The 26,308-nt window shown below is 40.4% G+C and overlaps 1 protein-coding gene across 4 annotated transcripts in view; it reads right to left on the reverse strand.

Moving 5' to 3' along the window:
• srpx (sushi-repeat containing protein X-linked) overlaps positions 1 to 18,451 on the reverse strand; it is an 89,956-nt gene extending 71,505 nt beyond the window's left edge. For 3 of the 4 annotated variants that reach the window (XM_041211150.1, XM_041211149.1, XM_041211146.1), the window contains exon 1: positions 18,184 to 18,451. In XM_041211150.1, coding sequence (XP_041067084.1) covers positions 18,184 to 18,250 — 67 coding nt within the window. In that variant the 5' untranslated portion in view covers positions 18,251 to 18,451. The remainder of the gene's footprint in view (positions 1 to 18,183) is intronic. The other variant, XM_041211148.1, reaches the window with a different exon arrangement.
• Between the last annotated feature and the right edge of the window lie 7,857 nt (positions 18,452 to 26,308).

The following is a 26,308-nucleotide window of genomic DNA, read 5'->3' on the forward strand; positions in this document are numbered from 1 at the left end:
AGGTATAGAGAAAAGAAGTTAAAAAAGGGAAGAAGATACTGGAAATAGAAAAGATGGGCTTGGATTAATAACCACGCCAAAAACACACTTTCGAATGGGCACAAGGTAAACCCAAGTTACATTGGTCTGGTTACACAGCAATTATTAGGATACAATAAAAACTTAGCAGTAAACAGGGAATAGATAGGAGGCAATAGGAGAGGATACCAGAGTTAAAGTCAGAGGTCCTGTGGTGGAATAAAATTGATGTAAACAAAGTGGAGTCAGCAAGGAGTACCATGAACTTCTATTCAAGTTCAGAGACAGGTGTGGCAAGTGAGTGAAGTCCAGAAGCTATCTGGGTGTAAAATAACAGAGAACTCATTGGTGGAGGTATTTCTATGGAAATGAAGGTCCAGCAGATGTACAGAATCAGTTTCGAGGTAGAAAGATGGTAGTGAAGTTGCAGGTCACCATAAGATCCAGATGCAGTAGAGAAATGTACTTTAGCTCAGGTGAGTGAACCTCTGGCCATGATCAGACCAGCGGGGAACTTAAGTTCCTCTACTACAGTAGCGATGGTGGATCATCATCCCTCCAGATTCTCCAGTAAAATGATAGTCAAATACGATTATGGAGCAGGATGGGGAATTGTGTTTGAATGCATGTTTGGCACAATGTAAGCAAAATCCAGCACCACAATCAGACCAGGTTCTTGTGGCAATTTATGATGCCGGTGTCAGTGATCAGAAGAAGACTGATTACCTTTCCATCCTAGGCACAGATATTGAGATTGTACATTAAGTGTTACTTGTAATTGGTAGGAACATTTATATTTTAGTGTATTAATTGCAATTGGTAATAACATTTCTGTTAATAACAATAATCAGCTGAATAAAACTGTACCAAGTCAACAATAAGGATTCTTAATCAATACCGATTGATCAAATAAGATTAACCAATACACTAAGCTATTCCCAAAATTTCTTATCCACTATATTTCAACTTACTGTGTGACACAGGGGTCAGGATGTCTGTAATCTATGGCTGCCATCACCAAGAGCAACTTGCCAAAAAAGACTTGGGCAACTAAAGAGGTCAACAGACAACATGAACTAAAGAAAAAACATACAAAAATGCAAGAAATAGCACAGATCTTGACATACAGGAAAGGTCCAAAGAGCTGCAGAAGGTGTGAAAGCAGCTCGCAAAGAGCTATAAAAAGGAAGTATGATAAGAAACAGGTAAGGGATGTCAAAATCAGCATGAAAAAACTTTTACAATTATATTAGAAAAAGAGGGTGACCAGAAGTAATGTGGGCTTCTTGAAAACTGATGTTATCATTGAAAATAAGGGAATGGTGGACAGGTTAAATAATTACCATGTGTTAGTAGTTACGTTAGAAGAAGGGGTTAGCATGGCAGACATCCCAAGGAAATTATTATTGAATCACCAATCATCAAAATTAAGGTAAGCAAAATAACAGTAATGAAGAAAATAATGACACTATAGAATGATCAGATAGGTTCCATTCCAGGGTTTTAAAGGGAGTAGGTGAGTACATTGCCAATGCCCTAACTATAATCTTCCAAAATTCTCTCAATTCAGGAACCATACTGTTAGATTAGAAAATTCTGCACATCACTCTAATTTTTAGGAAAGGGGGAAAGAGAGAAACTAGGGAGTAATAGATCAATTGGCCTAACATCTCTTGTTGGAAAATTACTAGTGACTATAATTAAGGACAGAATGACTGAACATCCTGAAAATTTTCAGCTGATCAGATAGAGTCAGCATGGATTTGTAAAGCGTAGGTCATGCCAGATGAATCTGATTGAACTATTTTGAAGAGGTGACTCAAGTATAGGACAGAGATGTTATTGATATGGATTTCCAAAAGGCATTTGATAAAGTCCCTCATAAGAGACTGTTAGCTGAAATTGAAGCCCATGGAATTGAAGATGAATTATTGAGCTGGTTAGGAAACACAGCATTGGGACAATGAGCAGGTACACTAATTGCCAGGACGTAACTACCTATGTCCCACAAGGAGCTGTGTTGGGGCCTCAGCTATTCACCACGTCAATCAACAACTTAAATGTTAAGATAGAAATCCCCATATCCAAATTTGCTGATGATACAAAGATGGGTGGCATCGTAAGCAGAGTTCATGCATAAAATTACAGAGATATTAATAGAATGGGTGAATGGGCAAAACTGTGTAAATGGATGGTCAAATGTAAGATCTTTGTACCTAAAAATGATAGAAGAGGGTACATAAATAATTAAAATGGAGCAAATAGGCACAGAAAATAACCAGAAAGGCTGATTGGATGTTGGCTGTTACATCTAGAGGACTAGAATACAAGAAGAGATAGGATGAAGTCTTGCCAGAGCTAGACAAAGCCCTGGTTAGACCATTCCTGAAGTACTGGGAGAAATTCCTTGCGCCACACCTTAAGAAGGATATACTGGTCTTGGAAGAAGTGCAGGGCAAGTTTACCAGGCTCATAGCTGAATTCCAAGGGTTAAATTAGAAAGGATTACAAAAACTAGGGTTGCATTCCCTGGAATTTGGAAAATTTAGCAGTGATTTGATTGACATTTTCAAGATATTAAAGGAAGCAGGCAGGATGGATAGTGAGAAACTATTTCTGTTGGTTGGGGAGTCCAGGACCCAGGAGCAGAAAGTAAAAATTAGAATCAGACCTTTCAGGAGTGAAATTAGGAAACAGCTCCATGCAGAAGGGGTGGGGGAAGTTTGGAACTCTCTTCTGCAAATGGAAATTGCTGCCAGATCAATTGATAGATTTGTGCGAACTAAAGGTATTAAGGGATATGGGGAAAGGGCAGGTATATAGAGTTAGGTCACAGATCAGGCTTGAGGGACTAAATGGTTTAACTTTTGTTCCTATCAATTTTATTTTTATTTTTAAAAAGGCACATGCCCACCTGATGCTCGAGAAGCACTTGAATTATGATCTCATCCAGCATTTACTTAACAGCAATTAGTCTGAACAGCCTTAAAGAGATAGTTTTACTTAGCAGCAGAATAATATTGAGAACTGCATGCTATAGTGTGCGTTTTAAAATTCTCATCCTTGTTTTCAAATTGTTCCATGGCCTCTTTCCTCCCTATTTCTGTAATCTTTGCCAGCACCACAATCCTTCAAGTTATCTCCATTTCTTCAGTTCTGGCCTCTCTGCCTTCCTAACCTCCCCTTCCTCCTTTTGGACACTCCTTAAAACCTACTTCTTTGACCAAGATATTGGGCATCTGTCTCAATATCACCGTATATAGTTTGGTGTCAAATTTTGTTTGATGATTCTTCTGTGAAGCACACCTTGAGATGTTTTACAATGCTATATAAATATAAGTTGTTGATAAAACAGTGCATCATCTGACTTAACTTGAGCAATGCCTGGAGATCTACTTTGTTCTTAAAAGTTAGTGATACATGGTTTGAAACAAACAAATCTGATCCTTTTGCAACTTACAAAGGATTAGACTTCTAGGAATCAAATAATTGTCATCTAAGCTTTCCATGAGTAACTTATTATAGACTGGACTGTGCCAACTGGAAGGAAAGACTTGCATTTATGCAGTACTTTTCAGAACCTCACAATGTCCCACAAGTGCTTCACAGCTAATGAAATACCTTTGAAGTGAGTCACTGTAATAATGTAGAAACACAGCGGCCAATTTGAGATACAGTAAGATCTCACAAACAGCAATGAGATAATGAACAAATAATGATTTTTTTGTACAAGTGATGTTTGTTGAAGGATAAATACGGCCAAGACACCAGGCAGAACTCCCCCTGCTCTTCTTTGAAATAGTGTCAGATAAGGCATCAATTTAATATCTCATCTGAAAGATGGCACCTCCAACAGTGCAGCCTCCCCTCAGTACTACACTGGAAGATTCTGAATTTTAGGTAGTACTAAAAGTAAGTCAGCAGAAATAAAGTCTGTATTTTTAAAAAACCTACTGGCAGTGAAGTTCATGCAGTAAACATACAATCATGAAATGTCTTCGTCTGCCATGGAGTGCTATGTTTGGCTGCAGTAGAGAGTTTCAGTTGGAGTTTGGTGACTGAGGGAGTTTAAGGGTTAAATTCTATCTAAAGTCTTGTCTTTCTTTAATTTAGCAATTAACTAAAAGTTGCTGTTAGGGTTGGAAGAAGGTTTTAGTCCAGCCTTAAAACAGGGCTCATACAGGCTCCGGTTGCAGCTGCAACTAGTTAATTAGGTAATTGGCTTAATCAGGTTTTCAGGGGTAAGTAAGAACTGGTGAGTAAATTAGAAAAGTATAATGTTTTTAAAGTTCCTATACTTGGATTCAACTGCAAAGTGCCAGGGATAAGGGAAATTTAGGACCAGTGTAATAAAGGAATATAAATAATCCAAAGTAGAATAAAATAAAGGGAAGTAGAGTTAAGATATGGCAGGGCAGCTCAGTCAACTGGAATGTGTGTCCTGTAAGATGTGCAAAGTCATGGACGTTACCTAGCTGACCACATGTGCAGGAAGTGCTGTCAGCTGTAGAAACTTAAGCTCTGGGTTCAGAGCTTGAGCAACGGCTGGAGTCACTGTGACGCATCTACAAGGCGGAGAGCTATGTGGATAGCATGTTCAGAGAGGTGGTCACACCACAGCTTAAGAGCCTGGAGACAGAGAAGAAATGGGTGACCACCAGGCAGTCCAAGCAAAGTAGGCAGGAGGCAGGTAGTGCAGGATTCCCCTGGGATCCCACTCACAACTCAGTTTTCTGTTTGGGAAGTTGGTGAGGGCGCTGGATCCTCAGAGGAGTGCAGTCACAGCCAAGTTTGTGGCACCATGAGCGGCTTGGCTGTGCAGGAGGGGAGGAAGAAGGAAAAGAGAGCAATAGTGATAGGGGATTCATTGCTTAGGGGAACGGACAGGTGTTTCTGTGGCCATAGATGTGACTCCAGGATTGTATGTTGCCTCCCTGGTGCCAGGGTCAAGGATGTCACTAAGCGACTGCAGGACATTATTCTGGGGTGGATGATCATCCAGAGGTCGTGATCCACATTGGTACCAGGAAGGGGGATGTGGTCCTGCAATCAGAATTTAGGGAGCTAGGTAGAAAATTAGTAAGCAGGACCTCTAATGTGGTGATCTCCGGATTGTTCCCAGTGCCACGTGCCAGTGAGTACAGTAAGGCAGATGAATGTGTGGCTAGAAAGATGATGCAGGAGGGAGGGCTTTAAATTCCTGGGACACTGGGACTGGCTCTGGGGAAGATGGCATCTGTACAAGCCGGATGGGTTGCACCTGAACGGAACTGGGACCAAGTTCCTTGCAGGGCGTTTTGCTAGTGCTTGTTGGGAGGGCTTTAAACTAACTTGGTAGGGGTGTGGGAATCAAGAAAAAATATAAGAGAGGAATACCAAGGTGCACAAAATACTGGGAGGGACAGATAGCATTAGTATAGAGGATAGTAAGTTAATAGGTAAAGTCAGGGTAAGGGAGGAAGTAACAAAATCTAAATCAGGGTATGCATGTATGTGAATGCACGGAGTATAGTATATAAGATTGGGGAATTATAGGCACAGATTGCCATGTGGAAGTATGATGTTGTGACGATAACAGAGACCCGCCTCAAGGAAGGGCAGAACTGGGTGTTAAATATTCCTGGGTTCAAGGTGTTCAGATAGGAAGGAAAGGAAGAGTGGCAGTATTGGTTAAGGAGAGCATTGTAGTGCTGGAGAAAGAGGGCATCCCAGAGGGTTCAAGGACAGAATCAATTTGGCTAGAGCTAAGGAATGAAAAGGGTGCAATTACATTGCTCGGTGTAGTCTATAGACCACCAAATAGTGAGAAGGATGTAGAAGAACAAATCTGCAGGGAAATTGCAGAGAGATGCAGGCATTATATAGTAGTTATAATGGGGGGCCTTAATTACCCGTATGGAGACTGGGACATTGGGAGTGTAAAGGGCGGAGCAGGGCAAAAGTTCCTAGATTACGTTCAGGAGAAGTTTCTGCAACAGTGTGTATCCAATCCAACAAGAGTTGGACCTGGTTCCTGGAAATAAGGCGGGCCATGTAGACCAATGTAGTTCAATGGGGGAACATTTAGGAAACAGTGATCATTGTATTGTACATTTTAGGATGATGATAGAAAAGGACGATAGGCAATCCAGAGTAAAAATAATTAACTGGACAAGAGCCAACTTCGATAGAGCAAGAATGGAGCTGGCCCAGATAGACTTAAACGAAAGATTGGCAGGGAAAACTGTAGCTGAACAATAGGCGACCTTGAAAAAAGAATTGGTTCGGGCACAATCAAGTTAGATTCCATCGAAAGAGAAAGGTAAGACAAACAAATCCAGAGCTCCCTGGATGAAAAAGGACATTGAAATTAAGATAAAGAAGAAAAAGTGCATTTATGACAGGTGTCAGGTAGAAAATACAATTGAGAACCAAGAGGAATACAGAAGGTTCATAGGGGAGGTGAAAAAGCATATTAGAGAAGCGAAGAGGGATTATGAGAAGAGGCTGGCAGCCAACTTAAAGGAGAATCCCAAAGTCTTCTATAGGCATCTAAATAGTTAAAGGGTGGTAAAAGGAGGAGGGCTGATTAGGGACCTAAAAGGGAATTTATACATGGACAAAGGGCCCATGGCTGAGATATTAAATGAATATTTTGCATCTGTCTTTACCAAGGAGGTAGATGCTATCCAGGCCATGGTGACAGGCGAGGAAACTCTGTCACTAGAAGGGTTCAAAATTGAAAAGGAAGAAGTGTTGAATAAACTGTCAGTACTTCAAGTTGACAAGGCACCGGGACCAGATGAGATGCATCCAAGGATATCGAAGGAAGTGGGAGTAGAAATTGCAGGGGCACTGACCATAATCTTTCAGTCTTCCCTAGTCTCAGGGGTGGTGCCAGAGGACTGGAGAATTGCAAACATTATGCCCATGTTCTAATAAGGTTGTAAGGATAAGATCAGCAATTACAGACCTGTCAGTTTAACTTCAGTGGTGGGCAAGATTCTAGAAACAATTATTCAGGATAGAATTAGTAGTTACATGGCAAAATATGGGTTGATAAGAAAGAGCCAGCATGGATTTCTAAAGCGAAATCATGTTTAACTGACTTGCTGGAATTTTTTTAAGAGGTATCAGAAAAGGTCGATGAGGGTAATGCTGTTGATGTGGTGTTTGAAAAGGCATTTGACACAGTGCCACACAACTGACATGTGAAAAAAGTTATTGCTCATGGAATAAAAGGGACAGTAGCAATGTGGATACAAAATTGGCTGAAAAATAGGAAGGAAAAAGTAATGGTTAATGGATATTTTTCAGACTGGAGGGAGGTTTGTAGTGGAGTACTTCAGGGTATTGGTGTCCTTGCTTTTCCTGATATATATGAATGATCCAGATCTTGGTGTGCAGAGGACAATTTCAAGTTTACAGATGATACAAAACTTGGGAGTGTAGTAAACTGCAAGGAGGATGGTGTGGAACTTCAAGAGGACATAGACAAGTTAGTGAAGTGGGCAGATAGGTGGCAGATGAAGTTCAATGCACAGAAGTGTGAGGTCATGCATTTTGGCAGGAAGAACATTGACAGACAATATAAAATAAGGAGTGAAATTTTGAAGGGGGTGCAGGAGCAGAAAGACTTGGGTGTATTTGTGTATAGATCATTGAAGGTGGCAGGACAGGTGGAGAGAGCAGTTAATAAAGCATATAGTACCCTGGGCTTTATTAATAGGGGCATAGAGTACAACAGCAGGGAGGTTATGCTGAATTTATATAAGACACTCGTTAGACCTCAGCTGGAATATTGTGTACAGTTCTGGGCACCATATTATAAGAAGCATGTGAACACATTGGAGAGAGTGCAGAAGAGGTTTACAAAAATGGTTCCAGAGATGAGAAACTTCTGCTATGAAGATAGATTGAAGAGGTTGGGGCTGTTCTCCTTGGAGAGAAGAAGGTTGAGAGGAGATTTGATAGAGATGTTCAAAATCATGGAGGGGGCTGGACATAGTAGGCATGGAGAAGCTGTACCCATCATAAAAAGATCAAGAATGAGAGGGCACAGATTTAAAACGATTTGCAAAAGAAGCAAATGTAACATGAAAAAAAACTTTTTCACACAACGAGTGGTTTGAGTCTGAAATGCGCTGCCTGGAAGTGTGGTGGAGGCAGGTTCAATCGAGGCATTCAAGGGGGCATCAGATGACTATTTGAATAGAAGCAATGTGCAAGGTAACAGGGAAAATGGCACTAGATCATAATGCTCATTTTGGAGAGCCAGTGCAGACATGATGGGACCAATGGCCTTTCGTGCCATTTCTGATTTTGATTCTGTGATTCTGTAATGAAATGATATTTTTTAAATGTATCTGAACACTTTATTTGATATTTGATACCTATTGCCAAACAATTGTCCTGTATAGTCTTATTTCAAAATGCACTAGATAAAACAGATGTGTAGCCATGTGCATGGATCAGGAGAAAACACAGTAGAAATAGTTCCAGGATTTGGAGCTGGGGAAGAGGGAACCATAACTCATATCCAAAAAATTTAGGGGTTGAGGAGTATGTTCCCTGAACTACGCAGTTACCTACAGTGAAGATACATCAGGTCCTTAAATACAAATATAAACAATTGCTGATAAGGAGCTGAGAAATATAAAAGTTAGCATTCATTTACAGTGTCATTCTCTAAAGAGACATTTTATCCATTAAGCTCAGTATTCCAAGTCCAAAGCCACCCATTACAAGCTGTTATTCAAACGGCTTGTTTCGCCAAACTTAATGTATTGATTCCAACTTAAAAATATTTACACTGGCAGCTGCTTTTCCTTCAGTGGCCAAAACAATGTAAAAATGTGTTTAGTAATAAATTATTATATTTATCAATGTTAAAGTAAGCCTTATTATTGTTAAAATTAGTTCTAACCTCGGTTCTCATGGTGGGTGAAATGATCTTCAAGCATTAATGCAATCCACACAAACTTCTACATGACACTGAAAATTCTATTTCATATTGGAAACAACAGATTCTATTGTTAGGGATGCAATAGCTCCTCGCATCTGGACTTCAATTCAAAATTAAATTTCAGCTGTAATCACCTTATGATTACATAAGTTGGAGACAAGGGTCTCCAGATAATATTCATTTGGCAGAGTATCTATTCCTGGAACTTACCACACTCCAAAACTTGGATCTTACTGAGGAAGTGTCCTGGGAAATTTCCATTTGGGATTCTTCCACATTAATCAGTGTGCCAGAATATCTACAACTGGAGACATAAAGTTGGACAGCCCGCTCGGCTCCTTTCAGAGCAGGAGATATAACAACCCACTCATTTGGAAAAGTACAGAAGAGATCACCCAGAAGGAGGCACTGCAGCTATCACACAGAGACTCTATGGAAAGACTTTAGGATCCAAGCACTGACCAAAAATATTAAAAACTTGTATTTATATAGCACCTTTACCGTAGTGAAACATCCAAAGGTGCTTCACAAGAGTGATTATCTAACATTTTAAACCAAAGCGCATATCAAGACATTAGATCAAATGACTAAAAGCTGGATCAAAAAGGTAGATTTTAAGGAGAATCTTAAAGGAGTGAGAGAGGTGGAGAGGCAGAAAGCTTTAGGGGGAGTAATTACCGAGCTAAGGAGCAAGCAGATGAAGGCACAGCCAGCACTGATAGAAAAGAAAAAAATCAGGGATGCACAAGGTGCCAGAATCAAGGGAGTGCAGAGATTTGGAAGGGCTGTGGGACTAGAGGAGGTGACAGTGAAGGGGAGGGGTGAAACCATGGATGAACTCAAGGATGAGATCTTTAAAATTGAGGAGTTGCTGCACCGGAAACCAATGTGGGTCAGCAAGCACAGGGATGGTAACAATCTTTTTTTTCTGGGTCAGGATGCTCAGTGCTGAAATTACAAAGCAGGATTTGAGAATATAATCTAGGCCAAACCCTTCAATACAATATTGTGGAAGCATTGGAGGTGCTGTGTTGCAGATAAAATGTTAAAGCAAAAATTATTAATGAAAAAATGAGTTGGTATGCAGCAAGGATGGGAATAAATGGGCCAAAGAGTCTTCTTCATTTAAATATTCCTTGTGATCATACCTTCAGCTAATCTGGCACCCATAAGGTTTGCATTTTACTTTAAAGTTGATATAAATGCTTTTGGAGAACAATGGTGCAGCATTAATGAGGCAAATAACCTGCTTTTGCAGTACTATATTCTGTGATATGTTCTTAGTATTACCAATAAACTAACTACATGGTTTTCTAATGGCTCAACAGGAAACTGAAACATACAGAACAGGAAGCTCCCAAAATTTAATCCAAGTTTATGGTAAAAGAGGTCACTTCAGCCAGAGAGGCAACAGCTTTAAAACTGGCTTCAGAATTCAGAAAATGGAAATGAGATTTCTTCCTCTTGATCACTAACAAGTGGCCTTTGCTTTAAATTGTTATGATAATATCTAGTTTCATAATTCATGTGTTTTAGAGGTATAACTTTTAGTTTTAGGAATTGGATTTTAAATGATAAATGGAAACATCTGATTGAGAAACTGGTAAACAACTCTGAAATAAGTGCAAATCAAACAGACCTAGGGTAATTACAGTTCAAAGGAGAAGTTTTATTGTGCTGCTGGGATGAGCAAGGATTATAATGGCTTCTTTGGATCTATCTGGATGAACCAGTTTGCCTCAAGGCATCTTTGGAAAATACTTTGAAGTTGAATAGTAAACCAGGGAGGTTTTAATCATGTATGTTTCCCAGATCAAAGAAGTTAAAATCAACTTGTAAACACTGGGGCTGGGATTTTCCATGCCCGCCAGCATCGGGCATGTTCAGTGGCGTGAGTAGACAATATGGCGAGATTGGTTTCATGACAGCATGAAATCAGTATGCAATTGTTCAGTCAGCACGCCGATGGCGGGCTGCGTTTCCCACCATCGGACATCGGCAACATCATTGCAATACATCTGCATATCATTATTAGGCCAGCTGGCCGGAATCATTCCCCCCCCACCCATTGGATCATTCGCCCACATCAGCAGGAAAACATGCAGACGTATTTCACAACAGCACATAAGCAATGTGCACCTGGCGAGCTGCACTTCACTCGAGACATTAAGGTTTGTTTGCCTACCTTGCTTCAGTTACCACTCGCCGTCATCAGTGCCAGGCTTCACGGACAGCTTTTAAGGGGGGCTCATGGCAGGTGTCTACCTACCAGATCAGCTATACGTGGGTGGCTTTTCAATGGCTGCAGGGCTAGAGCTTGCTTGGAAAAATGGGTGAAGTGGCATCAGGCAATGGAAGAGGCTCCAGAAAAAGGGCTGTACTGGGGAAGGGGGGTATTGTAGGGTGTGTGTGGGAGCACATGTTGATCTGTACAAGTGGCCTCAATATGCTGAGGGCTGAGGAGGCAGTCTCCAGAGGAGATGAGGCCAGATGGAGATGTGAGGGTGTGTGTCTGAGAATGGGTGGTGATGTCCTTTGAGCTGGCAGTGAGTGAGATGCCAGTGAATATGTGATGGGCTTGAGTGTGTGAGTTTAGAATAATGAGATGGTTGCTATATGCTGGATGCACGATCATGAGATCATTCATCCTCCATCTGCATTGGATGGCCAACCTCTTCTGTGCAGCACTGGCACTGATCACCACTGCCATCACCTTCCAAGCCTGGTTGGTCACACTGCTGCCCATCCTGCAGGGGTACAGGAGTTCATAGCCCACCCAGCACAAAGAAAATTTGGGAAGAATATTGGTGGCAAATACTGATGACAAATTGACCAAGTGGGTGTTGCAAAAAAATGCCAGATATGAATGTGGACAGCCTATCCAAACTTGAACTCTGCCTGATGTAGTTTCCTGTCAAGGTCCTGGACTACCATGAAAATATGCAAAATAAACAACACTTGATCACAGTTCTGGAGTGACGTGTGATGAACGAATGAAGTCCTGGTGTTATACTGATAACATTCACAGCTTATTTCCTACCACTAAATGCAGAAATTGAAAACTACCAAATAATTCTGAACATTTCTCATTCCTGAATTCATTCAAAAAATGCTTTGAACTTTTTTTTCAACACTAAGATAATCCACAGCAAGCAAATATTTCAAATTCTAGATACTCTGAAGCCAAACACATTTTCAAAATGAGTGAGGTATAGGTTTGGCAGTGAAAAATTTAGCAATAAAATGAAAATATTGTATTGCAGCTTTCAAACTGATCTTATTTAGGTCCAGGGAGGGCATTTCCAAAAGGATTGTAAAACTTGGATGTGTCATGCAGAAAATATTTGTTTGTGTTTGACAATAGAACCAAGTGCCACACTGATAGCCTGCTCGTGCTTTAACATCCAATGTGCTCAGATTTTATTCCTAACACTGTAATAGCTAAAATGAATTGCCCTCTGTAGCATTATCATGGGCGTGCAACAGATTACTGTAAAGGTTCAAACTTTCTAATACAACTAGAGTTTATTTTATTTCCAAGTTGAATTCATATCAAATATTAAAGAAAATTATAACCATACTGCGCTGATGAACAGTGAGTGTTCAGCATCAACTAAGTGTTTAATAGCCAAGCTATATGCCATGCTCTTCAAAGGTAATTTTTAACATTAGGTGAGAGCAGGTTGGAATACCTGCTGGCACTAAACACTAAAATGATTCAAAATAAGTTTATAAAGTGCTCAACATGTGTATTAAACATCATTTTTATTCCCCCAAAAAGTAAATGTTATTTGTTGACCTAACAAATATATAAAAACACTATCCAAAAACATTTGTAACAGAATGAGATGATGCTGTCATTCATAAAGTATAAAGCACTCTTTGTGAAGTACACAGCTTCAGGGAATATTATACTATTACATCCAGTTGTTATGTAAACATTTAACTCAAAAACGTGCAATGTGTACACAGTTCTCAACACAAGTATATTTACTAATAATAACATAATTATCTATTAAGGACCTAATGTACTTGTAGAGTCACATTGTGGTGTCATTCCACATTTTGCTCATACACTAAACTTAAGTGCATCCTTGAGTATATTTTTCTGGACAATAGAATGCTCAAAATATGTCTTTGCTCTGAAAAGCCACCAAACTTTGGAGAGACCAAGGGGCACCTTTCACTGGATTGGCAGCTTTTAAGCAGAAGTTGATTTGTGTGTCAAAACATTCCTTTTGGGAACAGACTGTAAATTGCACAACCCTGTATTATCATGAGGCTAGGGGTATACTTTAAAAAAAAACACTGAATCTCTCTCCAGATTTTCTTTGCAAATGTGCATTCTAAGCCAAGGTGAACAATGGTCTCTTCATCACTGCAGCCATCACAAGGACAACATAAACAAAACCCTGCAGATGCTGGAGATCTGAAACAAAAACGGGAAATGATGGAAACACTCAGCAAGTCAGGCACAGCATCTGTGGAGAGAAGTGACAACTCAACATTTCAGGCATTGCCTTTGTCAGAACCAGATGCTGGTGAAGGACAAAGCCTGTAAGTTAACCTGTCATTTCAGTCCAGAGATAATATGTATGCCTTGTGGAGTGTTTGCAGCGTTTTCTGTTTTTGTTACAGGGATAGCATGTTGTGGTGCAGCGAGTCAGGTTGTGTAAGAAGGATCTGACAAGGACTGTCCTTCTTGTCATGAGCCAAGAACTTGGGTGCTTTTTAACAGATCTGGTTAGGACTGTTACATTATCAAGGGACACCATTAACTTTTAAAAAGAAATTCAAAGTCACAGTCATTAGCTGAAAAAAATTACTCCAAAAGATATTTTACATTTTAAACAAAATGTTTTACTGTACAAGAATTAAACAAAGCAAGTACTACTAATTTAACACTATATTTGGTAAACCCTTATTACTTCAACACAAAAACCTTAACAAACCACTTCCCATTTCATTTATAATTCTTCCCAAGAATTTGCCCTGTAATTTCCAGGATCTTGGGCATGCTTTCACTTCTCCTGGGATCAGATCAAGATGTGCCACAGCTCTTAGGTATTCACTTTGATTCTAATCAGTGTTCCTGCTATTCTCCAAGGTATGAGATTCCTTGGGATCCTTCAACTAGCATTCAGCCAGGCGACCCTCTAACTCTATTCAAGCACCTCATGATTGTGGACACCCCAACTCAAGCTTCACTGTCTTCTTGCTTAGTGGTCTACAGCTCTGGCAGATTTCTCTCTGCTTGTTTCAAAGCTGCTTCCAGGTCCCAATTCAGGAACACCCCTGGTGCCTAATGGCCTCTAAGCTCCTTGTTCTGGCAGCTTTTAAAACAGCTTTAGCTTCAGAACAATAGCACTACAATTCAGGTGATTTTGGGTGCACCTAAGTTTGGAGGTGTGAGGCCATACCCAGGAAGGAATCACACACCAGCATCAAGTTAGAATAGATTTCAGTATAACTCCAGATTCAAACATGCAATTTTGTCCAGGCCTGAAGTTGCACACTTGCCCTTTCACCTCCTCTCTGCCCACCTGCCAGGGCCCAGACACTCCTTCCAGGTGAAACAGTGATTTATTTGTACTTCTTTCAATTTAATATACTGTATTTGCTGTTCATGATATGTTCTCTATATTGAGGAGATCAAATGCAGATTAGGTGACTGAGAACCTCCATTCAATCCAAAAGCTTCCAAAAAATCCAGTCACCTGTCACATGAATTCTCCATCACATTCGCTCCCTGACTTTGGCCTCATACACTGTTCCAATGAAGCTCAACAGAAGCTTGAGAAACAGCACCCCATCATTCAGTTAAGCACTTTAAAATCTTCTGGATCAACACTAGGTTCATCAATTTTAGATCGTAACCACAGAACCAGTTTTTCTAGACACCTGGTGCTGGAAATGGTTGTTGTTACCATTAACAGCTGCTCTAAGCCCATCTTTTATACCATTTTTTCTCTCTTGCCTTTTACTTGCACTATTATCCCTTTTGTCATTCAATTTCGCCAGCTTTCTACCCAATCACAGATCTTCTTTTGTTCTTTCCTCCCCTCCACCCTTTTTCCTGCCTTGGTAATTGCTTAAATCCTGTTACATTTCTAACTTTTTCTAGTTCTAATTCTGTTTCTTTCTCCACAAATGTAGCCTAACTTGCCAAGTATTTCCAGCATTTTATATAGTTTCTTTTCTTGTCTGTTTACTGTTTGCACTGCCAACTTAAATTTAGTAAATGCTCACATTTGTTTTGCACAATCTCAAAAGCTGCTTCTAGAAACAGAACCAGAATCCCACAGAACACTTTGCAAAATAATTTGTATTGCAGCTACTATACTGTATAATCTCTGCTGCCCATATCCTATCCCACACTCATCAATCCTGTTCTTACTGGTCAAAATTGGCTCCCAGTCCTCCAGCACCTCAAATTTATACTTGTGTTTAAACTTTTTCATAGTTTCATCCCTCCCTATCTCTGCCATCTCTAGCCATAGAATTCTCAAGAACTCTGCATTGTTTTGACTCTGACCTCTTGTGAATCAGTCCCTTCCTCCTTTTGTCCTACCATTGGCAGCCGTGCCTTCAGGTTGTGGAATTCTCTCCCTAAGCCTTTTCACCTATCTACCTGTATCTTCTTTAAGGCTTTTCTCAAGACTAGCCACTTTAGCTAAGCTTTGTCACTACTCCTAAAATCCCTATCTTTGGCTCTACTTTTATCTGATGCCTCAGTGAAGTAGCTTTGATTTTTTTGTTTTAAAGGCACAATATTAATGCAAGATGTTGTTGGATGGGAGAGGGCTACAAGAAAGGAATAAGTTCTATTGGTCCTTCCTCTGTTCTGAATAAAGCCTTCACATCTTCACTTACTTCAATCGCCAAATGTCTGCCAGATATTTTTGTCCATGCTTGATAGATAGTAGTTTGAGGATCAGTCTAGGCTGGGGAAATTGATGTCTCAATCAGGCACAGAGTAACTCTGTGAATTGTTACAAGGATGTACCATAATATACATTGCTGTTACACACAGATACACAGTTATGGGTTGCATTGCAACATAATCCCTTGCATTATACAATGAAATGAAACCTAATATCATGTAGTAAATACAAGTCAGCATAATATTCCAGTTCAAATTATGTCATCTGATCACAGGATGTGCTGCTTGTCCCAACCTGCCACTGGAAACACAATATATATGTTTTTTTTAAAAACTGCTTGCGTACCTGAAGGAAAAGTTTGAAATGTGCTATGTTTAAAATTTGATCATAGGATCTGGGTGATTAGTTGCCATGAATGGATTGTCTTATTGCCAGCCTTTTTTTGCCTTGCACCATTGTCCCTTCTGCCCTGCAAGTCACTGCTGCCACCCACCCTGTCACCAGACCTTCCCTTTCTTTCCCCGCCTATGTACTTGCTTAAAGCCTGTTACATCTGTAACATTTTTCAGGTCACAGATCTGAAGTATTTATTGTTTTTCTCTCACCCCAGATACTGCCTGACCTGCTATTTCCAGAAGTTTCTATTTATATTTTGGATTTCCAGCATCTGCATTATTACACCCTTTGGCAATGTATATCCTTCAGGCTGCATGACTTAAAGGACAGCATGTAGGTAATGATGTTCCCATACATTGCTGCTTTTCCCCTTCTGAACTGAGGGCCACTGTCAAAGTAAGATTTATAAGTTGCTGCAGTGCCTCTTGTTGGTAGTTTATACTGCAGTTGTCCCGTGCTGGTAGTGGAAGGGACAGATATTGAGCTTAGTGGTGGCAGGTGAAGAATCATCACTGCTCCAGCTTATGTTTTACATAAACACAGTTACGATGCTATCATTACAGATCAGAACAATGCACTTAGACATTATGTAGCAGCGATAATTTGCAGTAGGTTCTTGATTGGTAAGGGGATCAAAGGTTTCGGGGAGAAGGCCGGAGAATGGGGTTGAGAAAGTTATCAGCCATGATTGAATGGTGGAACAGACTCGATGGGCCAAATGGCCTAATTTCTGCTCCTATGTCTAATGGTCTTATTTCAAATTTAAGTGGGGATGGGTTGACAAACAGTTTGGTCAAGAGGTGAGTTTGAAGCAGAGAAGAAAGGCTTAGAGTGTGACCAAGTTGGGAAAAGGTTCTACCAACAACAGAAGGCCTGAATCAAAGCACCAAAGCATACAGATGGGAATTCAGTGCTAGAGTTTGCAATGGTCAGATGAACCCATGATCACGGAAGATTGTAAGGTGAAGTTGGGAATTTTAAATTCAGTGCATGTGGGAGAAGGCAGGGAGCAAGGGTCGACAAACAGAACCTGGTGCAAGATCTAAACTATGACAGACCAGCGGAGAATGTAATTTTATCCAGCAGCAATGGCCACTTTCAAAAAATCTTCCCGTATATGTTACAATGAAGAAGCCCTTGCTGAGTCTCATTTCAATAGGTTTTCACTTAACAGTTCCAAATTATCTCATTGGGCTGCAAATGTGAAAGAATGTAACTTGAGCTGTTTTTGGTACAAGAAAGTGGATACACGCGGTGATTTGATCCTGGCTGTAAGTTGCCCACAGTAAATGCTTCTGAAGTGCCTCTTTCTGCAGGGTAACAATGCCACGCGCCAGTTGGCTGCTGACCGGCGAATTGCGGAGCTGGAGTCGCTCAGGGCGCGCGCTGAACACAAGGAGATGCCATTTAGTCCGGAGCGCGCGGTCTGAGGTACATCCTGCACAGGATTGACAACCGCCTCTCTTTCCACAGTTAATCCTAAATTTCTGTCAATTCTCTCTCAAAACCAAGTGCTAAATACAACCTGCAGGGTTTTTAACTCTGTACAAGCGAGTAAAGCTACAACCAGCAACTATTTGAAGCTTTTCAGAGCCATTCCTCCGTTCCCCGCCCCCTCTCCCTCCCTCTCAGCGGCAAGCACCGAAAGCCAGTACACTTCAGCAAAACTCTCGCTTCAAGTTCACTCGCCTTAAAGTGGTGGGGTTTAAGTTTGGGGTTATAAATGTTAATTTTTCTCTTCAAACCGGTCCAGCACTCAAAAACATATATAATCAGCCCTGGAACCACCATCCAACCCCATTTTTCTGCAGGAAGCAGTTCCGCACGCCAGCGATGAATTAATAAAGACCGACCTTGTACTCAAAAAATACTCAACAAGAAACAGAAATTTTGCAAAAGAAAACCCCATCTGGTACACACATAAGTTGAATTCAGACCTACCTCCGTATGCCTCCGCTGTAAAGATGCACAGAGTGGACAGAAAAATGCATTTGATAGAAATGTCCATCCTGAACTCGGATAATTCCTCTTCAACGTATAAGAGAAAAAAAGATTTACATTAAACCACTCCGAGTAAACACCGCCTTTACCGGAAACCGCTTCCCCAAGCCAGTCCCAAACTACCTGATCACAGCCAACAATGTCCAACTACTGTACCCAACTAATCAAACCCCCATTCTGGCAGCAATAGTGAGGAGAGCTGGAGCTGCTTGGGAGGGAGGGTGGGGGGGTAGGGAGGTGGGGGGTGGGGGTGGGCACCCAAGTACTAAGTGGATGGTAAAGTAACTGCCAGAGTAACAAGAATGGGAAAACTTGTTTGGAATATGTTTCTGCATTTTAAAAAATATAGATGTTATGGTTGAAGGATTCAGTTTAATGCAGAAAATAACAGAATAGAAAAACAATATTAAAAATCATAGCTGAAGTTCCAATTGCATGGATATACACATATAAAACTAAAGAATGTAATTTATTTAAAGCAAAATACTGCGGATGCTGGAAATCTGAAACAAAAACAGAAAATGCTGGAAAAACCCAGCAGATCTAATAGCTGCTGTGGAGAGAAAGATATAGTTAACATTTCCAGTCCATATGACTTCTTCAGAGCTGTAATTTATTAATTTATTTTCCTTTTTTTATCATCACTTTGTTTGTGGTACAGCAAGCCTAGTCAGCTTTCTCTCAAACATTATAAACTTCGCCACAAGCAGTTACTTGTACCAATTAAATTTGCTATCTTTTTATCCACATATCTTTTGACTGTGACTGAAATGTTAGCACCAACACAATAACAAGACAGCTAGCCACCACCAAACAAAAGATGAAATATGCTTTTAAAATCTGTAGACATTCACGTAATATGTTTGGAACCAGATCGGTAATGCATCTAGTTTTAAGGGGTAACAAAAAGAACTATATTGTAAATTTCCCAATTCTGCAAGAAAAAAGAATCCACAGAAAGTAGCATACTGTAATATTCTGAAAGATATTGCAGTAATGACCAATACATTTTGGTGCATAGAACTGGAACTCTTGATATTGGTCCCCCTAATGCTTCCCAGGTAGCCATACCTTAACCTGTTGTGAGATGTTTCCTAACAACAATGGCATTTATATAGTCCCTGTAAGGTAGAAAACTATCCCAAGGCATATCACAGATCACATCAATAAAATGGATGCTGAGCCAAAGAAGCAGATAGCAAGGGGTGTCCAAAAGCTTGGTTAAAGTAGATTTTAAAGATGATTTTAGTAACATAGAAAAGTTCCCTTCCTAACAGTACTCAGTGTACCTATATAGCATATGGACTGCAGTGGTTCAAGAAGGCAGCTCACCCAAGGCCTTCTCAAGGGCACTTAGGGATGGGCAACAAATGCTGGCCTAGCCAGCAATACCTATATCCCATGAAAGAATAAAACAAATGCTGGCACAGAAAGAGGCCATTTGACCCATCTAGTCTGTGCCAGCTGAAAAAGAACAATCCAGCCTAATCTCACTTTCCTATTCTTGGTCCGTAGCCCTGTAGGTTATGGCACCTCAAGTGCATAGCCAAGTATTTTTTTAAATGCAATGAGGGTTTCTGCCTCCACCACCTTCACAGGCAGTGGGTTCCAGACTCCCGCCATTGTCTGAGTGAAAAAAATTCTCGTCAACTTCCTCCTAATCCTTCTACCGATTAATTTAGATCCATGCCCCCTGGTTATCGAAGCCCCTGTTAACAGAAATAGGCTCATCCTATCCAGTCTATCTATGTCCCTCATAATTTTATACACACCAGTTAAGTCATCTCTGCTTTTTTTCCAAAGTAAACAACCACAGCCTATCTAGTTGTTTTCCACATCTAAAAATAGTCATTCCCTGGAACATCCTGGTAAATGTTTTCTGTATCCTCTCTAGTACAACAGTACATTCTTCCTGTAATGCAGTGGCCTGAATTTTACACAATACTCCAACTGTGTTTTCACTCATGTTTTAAACAGTTCTGGTATAACTTCCCTGCTCTTATATCCCGTGCTCCAGCGAATAAAGGAAAGTATCCATATGCCTTCATAACTACTTTATCTGCCTGTCCTCTCATCTTCAGGGATATGTGGGCATGCACTCCAAAATTCCTGTGTCCCTCTACATTTCTCAGTATTGTCATGACAGCAGACCATAGCCTGAATTACTTACAGACATATGGAACTTTTAAGTAAGACGTGTTTTTTTTTACAAAAAGGACATACAAGCAAAAGCTGGCTGAGACTGTAAAATAACCATCTGCTGGAAAATTCCTACGTGGATTACATTCAATCAATCAGTTCAGGGAATGAAATGTCACACCTAAAAAGGTGTTAATGCCTACTTCAGACAGAGACACTTCAAAGGAAAAGGTGCAATGCAAAAACTGAACTGAAATCTCCTGTGGTCGAGGAGATAAGGAAAGCTGATTACCATCTCAGCAGAAGCCATCTTCTATGAGTTATATCCCAGACTGTGGACATGATGTGTGTTGAAAAGAAAGCAGATCTGGATGAAAGACATGTTCCCTTCCAAGAATACACAAGAAAAGGGGTTAAAAGCCAAATGCAACCTTGGTCTCTGTGTGCTAGTTTTGGTGTTCCAGGCCTGGTGTGCAAGGGCGCGTTGTGAAGGTCACAGCTGAGGAACATCAACCAGGCATCTCTGCACTTGCTTTCTTCCTCAATATGAACCACACGACCAATATTTGCATTATCTGCAAACTCCTGAAAAATCCCCCTACATTTAAGTCTAAATCTTTCACATATACCACAAAAAGCAGGAGACCTAGTATTGAGTCCTATGGAACTCCACTGGAAACAGCCTTCCAATCACAAAGGCATTTGTCAACCATCACCTTTTACTTCCTACCACCAAGCCAATTTTGGATCCAACTTTCTACTTGCCGTTGGATTTCATAGGCTGTTATTTTTCTGTTTTAGAGGTGGACAGGCAGGCAGAGTGAGCTGAGAACAAATGCCACAGTGTGGGGCCTAGGCAGTAGAAGATATAACCACTTACAGGCGAACAGACTGTGGCTACTACAGGAGGTCAGAAATTGAGTATCCTGCAGCAGATGTCTTAGCCAAATCTGTCCACTATCTGCAAGGCATGTCTGGAGACTGATGGAATATTCTCCACTTGCCTGGATGTATGCAGCTGCAACAATGAAGAAGCTTGTCAGCATCCAAGACAAAGCAGCCTAAATGCTCAGTATTCTCTCCACCATCAGTGCATCACGGCTGCAGTGTGCAGAATCATAGAATGATACACTGCATCTGCCATGCATCTGCCCATTTTGCCAGCCTGGCTGTATTCCCATTACATTTCCAACTTTTGTATTATCTACAAACTGAAAAGATGCACTTTTTACCAAACATCTATCAAAAAGAGCAGTAGAATAAAGGTCTCATCACCTGCAAATTGCCTTTCATGTCACCTGTCATCCTGACTTGGCAATAGATCACCATTCCTTTCTTGTCACTGTCTCAAAATCCTGTAGCATGTACTTTGGTAGGACAGCCACCACATGGCTGCAGCACTACCACCTTCTCAAGGCAGATAGGAATCAGCAATGAATGCAGGCCTTGCTAATGATGCCACATCCTGAGAATGAATATAAAAATTATTCCTTCTGTTGTACAGCCAGTTATTTTCAAGATCTATGGCTTTTAAAAAGGCAGAAGTTCAAGCAAATACTTTCTGGGATTGTTAAGAAGCTGTTCAAATCTTTTTGTTGGTTTAGAATTATCAAAATAACCATCTCATTGAATGGCAGAGTGGGCTCAAAGGGCTGAATGGCCCACTCCTGCTCCTGTGCATTGCATTGTGTAATGTTTGTTGTTTTACTTTGAGGACCTGATAGAAATAAATAAACATATCAGTTGTTTCCTTATTAATTTTTGAAAAATAAAGTTGATAAATAATTTAAACATAATTAAACTCATAATTTAAATGAGATCTGAATTTGTGATACTCTTTTGCTTTTTGAAGAGAGGTTCTGTAGAGATATAGGATGATTCCACTAATTAAAAACAGAAAGAGAACGACTGGTCTGTCATTATCCTGGGCACACAACGTTTAACTAGATTCCAAACTAATAGAATTACTCTTATAAGCATAGGGAATTTGGACTTATAAGAGTGATATAAAATTTGAAAGCCAAACACTTAAAGTAAATTAGATTAAAACAACACAGGGTGGAATCTTCTGCTCTCACTTGTGGCAAGCTTGGAGACAGGAAGGGCATTTACTTAGGTGGAGTGATAACATACCTGAACCCAGCTGCCTTTCTGCCTCCACCAGAATTAAGCTCTGGCTGGGAAGGCCCTTGGTCAACCTCTCCTCCCCTCCACCAATTGAGGCCTTTGTGGCCAATTAATGGACATTTAAGGGCCTCATCCCAAGTCCACTGGGATTAAACCCACCTTCAAGCGGGCATGTCACCTTGTGGCGTGCACAACGGGTCAAAATGTGTGTGCTGCTTGTCACCTTGCAGGGGGTGGGAGGAGGACCCTCAATCAAAGGCAATTAGTGCCTGATCAAAGAACTGGACATTGGGAAGGGGGTGGGGGAACACCTCTGCCTTTGCTTCTGACTCCCCCCTTATCCTCTCACCTCCCCAACCCCCATGCCACGAACCACCCCCCACCCCCACCACCACCACCACCTTACTCACCTGTAGCCTAGATCGTCCACAATCCTGGGACTCTGATGGGGTGTCCTTCTGGCAGCAGCTACAGCCTCCTCAGTGGCACTGCCGAGCCCAACAGCTGCCAGCCTTTGATTGGCCGGCAGTTCTTGCTAGGTGAGACTTCTGCCCCTGGGCTCTTGATTCCATTCCTGATTGGCATATGGTTCAACAGGCCTTCCCAAAAAGAGGCACCACGGATCTCTTGCCAGCTCTCTAGCTGGCAGGTGAGACCCTGATGCCTCAATACGATTCCACCTCCTGAATTGTAAAAGAGGCTATTACGAGGGAATCCAGGAAGGACTGAAAGACCACAGCCGAAATAGAAAGAAGAAAAAAATTAGAAATACAGCTCTAGAAAATAAAGGAAATGTAAAACCTTAAGATGCCTGAAGAATTGTGTGAAATATTTTCAAAGGTGATGTAGTGTGGAAAAGTTGATAAACACCCAAGAACACTTTGTAAGAATTAGGTAAATACCACTTGCACAGAATTGAGAGGGTCCATAAAGATGTTCTTTTCGAGGAGTTTCAAGGGAACCAGTGGGGAGCAATCAGGACAAGGATTGGCAGCATCCAAAATACAAACAAAAGGAGTTGTTGTAGATCATAATGGATATTTACATTGTTTCAAAGCTTGCATAAGATTACTTATGTATCAAATATATAAGTATAGTGAAGTATACTTAAATATTTAGGTTTACACTTCAAAACTTCTCCAAATTATTTCCAAAATCATTGATGACATTGTTAAATTACTGGATTGCAGAACAATATAACTATTTGCTTCAACAATTATTCTGAAAACCTATTATAAAATTAATTTATGTTTATTGACTCCCTTAGCCTGAAGGAAGATTAAAGTCACAACAGAATCACAAACGAAACAAAAGGACAAAAACAAGAGGTCCAGGATTAGTCATGTAAGGATCTCTTTTACTCTCATGAAACAGCAGTAATTTTCCTCAAAAAAAACCAGCATTAATGCCTACTACCACATCATGGTGTAACTAAAATATGCTTGAGAGCAGTGAAATATTACAACAGTTCACTTGTGAAGGCAGGCCACATAACCATATAATCCTGCTGTCAGTTACTCTGTTGAATCTTTGCCAAACTTGTTAAAGTGGTTTGTTCCTTTCAGGCTGGATATTTTTGGAAATTGCTTATGAGTTTAGCCACATGTCTAGACTAGTTCTCTTTCTTACCACAACTAGCGTTGTGTAAAACAAGTAAAATAATGATATATAAGAGGGGAAGTGAGAGGGTGGGTTCTGGGAGTGGGGTGGGTGGGTGGGGGGGGGATGCGGGTGGGTGGGTGGGAGGCAGGTAACCATTTTTGCAAAAAAAGTAAGAATTTACCTGCAGAAGAGACACCAAGCAGACATGACAAGAAGCAGATCTGTCAAGCCCTATTTACTTTCAATGGGGGTGATGTTAGTTTTTTTTAAACAAATATGGTATCCATTTTTTATGAATTTCATAATTAAAAATTGTATTTTTCATAAAAAGGCTGTAAACATTTCAGTGTATTTTCAAATACATTTTTTGTGCCTCAATAAAATTTACAGATTGTAAGAATCACAATATGACAAATATGTCACCCAACTGTGTAGAGAGCTGCATGTTACTTTGTTTTCCATACAATTGTTCTTATAAGACTAGTTTACTGTATAACACTCTGGATTAAGTAATGTCAAGTAATGTTAAGTAATAGATCCACCATTTTGAATCTTCAGATGTCACAAACATTTTCAAAATATGATAAATTTCTCACTTAAAGTATGCTCAATCCTCTACAATTTCAGCTAGAAAGAACAGAGTAGATATAAATTTGTTACAAAACTGTAACAACCAAATGCAATATTTGGTATATTTGGTACAATTGTGACTGCATATTTGCCTCTGTGGTCATATCACCATTAACCTAGTGCTATGAATGCATATATCCAAAGTTATTCAAACATCTGAGTCTCTCAAGCAGACAAAAGTTGAACATATGTTAGGAAATAGGCATAGTATGATAAAAGAAATAACTTGCATTTACGTAGTGCCTTTCACAACCTCAGGATGTCTCAAAGTGCTTTACAGAAAACAATGTACAATTTTATTCTTGTGTTGTAGACAACACAAATTGTGCATAATAAGGTCAGAGGATAGGGACTGAGAGAGATCAAAAAGCAAAGTTTGGGATAAAAGCAAGCATCTCAAACTGGGGCCACCTGTAGTCGTTATGCATATGTAATGATTTAGATTCAGAAATTGAGGAACAACATGCAAATTTTCTGGGACACCAAATTAGAGGGTATAGGAAATCATGATGAGGATTATGAAAGACTGCAAGGGAACAAATATAGGTCATTAGATTGGGCAGATAGGTAACAGATTGTAGTTCAATGTAGAAGAATTGTGAAGGAATTTTGGAAATATGAATAGAAGAAAATATAATTTAAAACATATGACCTGTCCTGCCCAGAAGACATGAAGGAGAGCATATATATATTTTCTAAAATTATTATTTTTTAAATGGACAAAGGCTTTACACTGACTGAAGCCTGCCTAGCTACGATTCACACAAAAGGAAAACAGCAGGGATGTCTTTATCTCTAAGGAGACGCTGATGGCCCCTGTGACTACAGAAATCAAATTCCAAGGAAATGCAAATGATTCTAAAGAATCCAGACCAGAAATATACATCCTCTGTCCAAACCAAGGGGAATAAGTGGGAGTAATGTCACATGAAACCCCCCCCCCTCCCTCCCCCCACCCCCCACCTTCCCCAACACTCCACAATCTGCTAGAACCTGTAAAATTACTTTGTGGAGCTGAATCCAGGTAGTCTGCTATCTTCCATCAACAAAACAGCAGAAGAACCAGAGCTCTGTCCAGGTTTAAATTGCTTGGCCCTCATCTACACTGTTTCTACTGGAACTTCTGTACCAGTGTCCACTCCAAGGCTAATGCAGTCCTACGTGCTTCTCCCATCGTGGAAGTCAGCGCTAGAGGAAAAGTGGATTTACCTGTATCAACTTCAGCCTGCTAACCTCTCTGAAGGAATAATACACCATTGGACTTTGGACTCACATGAAACAATAATTGTTATTTTGTCTGTGGTCTTTGCCCTGGACCTCTTTCTTCCCCCTTATTCCACTTTTATTGTGTGAGTGTACCGGGATTATGTAGCAACACTCGCTCACCACATTTTGAGTCTGTGTAAAATAAACTAACCCTCTGATTCTGCCCTATGTCAAGTTTGCTGTGGGGTTATTAATAGAGGATTGGATCACTCCAAAACTGAGGGGTTGGGGAAAATACACCACCACTTATAAAGGGGAGAAATCAAAAATCCAGAAAACACCTTTCTCTTTACGGAAGAGT

The sequence above is a fragment of the Carcharodon carcharias genome, chromosome 18, assembly GCF_017639515.1.
Source record: "Carcharodon carcharias isolate sCarCar2 chromosome 18, sCarCar2.pri, whole genome shotgun sequence".
NCBI classification, from domain to species: domain Eukaryota; kingdom Metazoa; phylum Chordata; class Chondrichthyes; order Lamniformes; family Lamnidae; genus Carcharodon; species Carcharodon carcharias.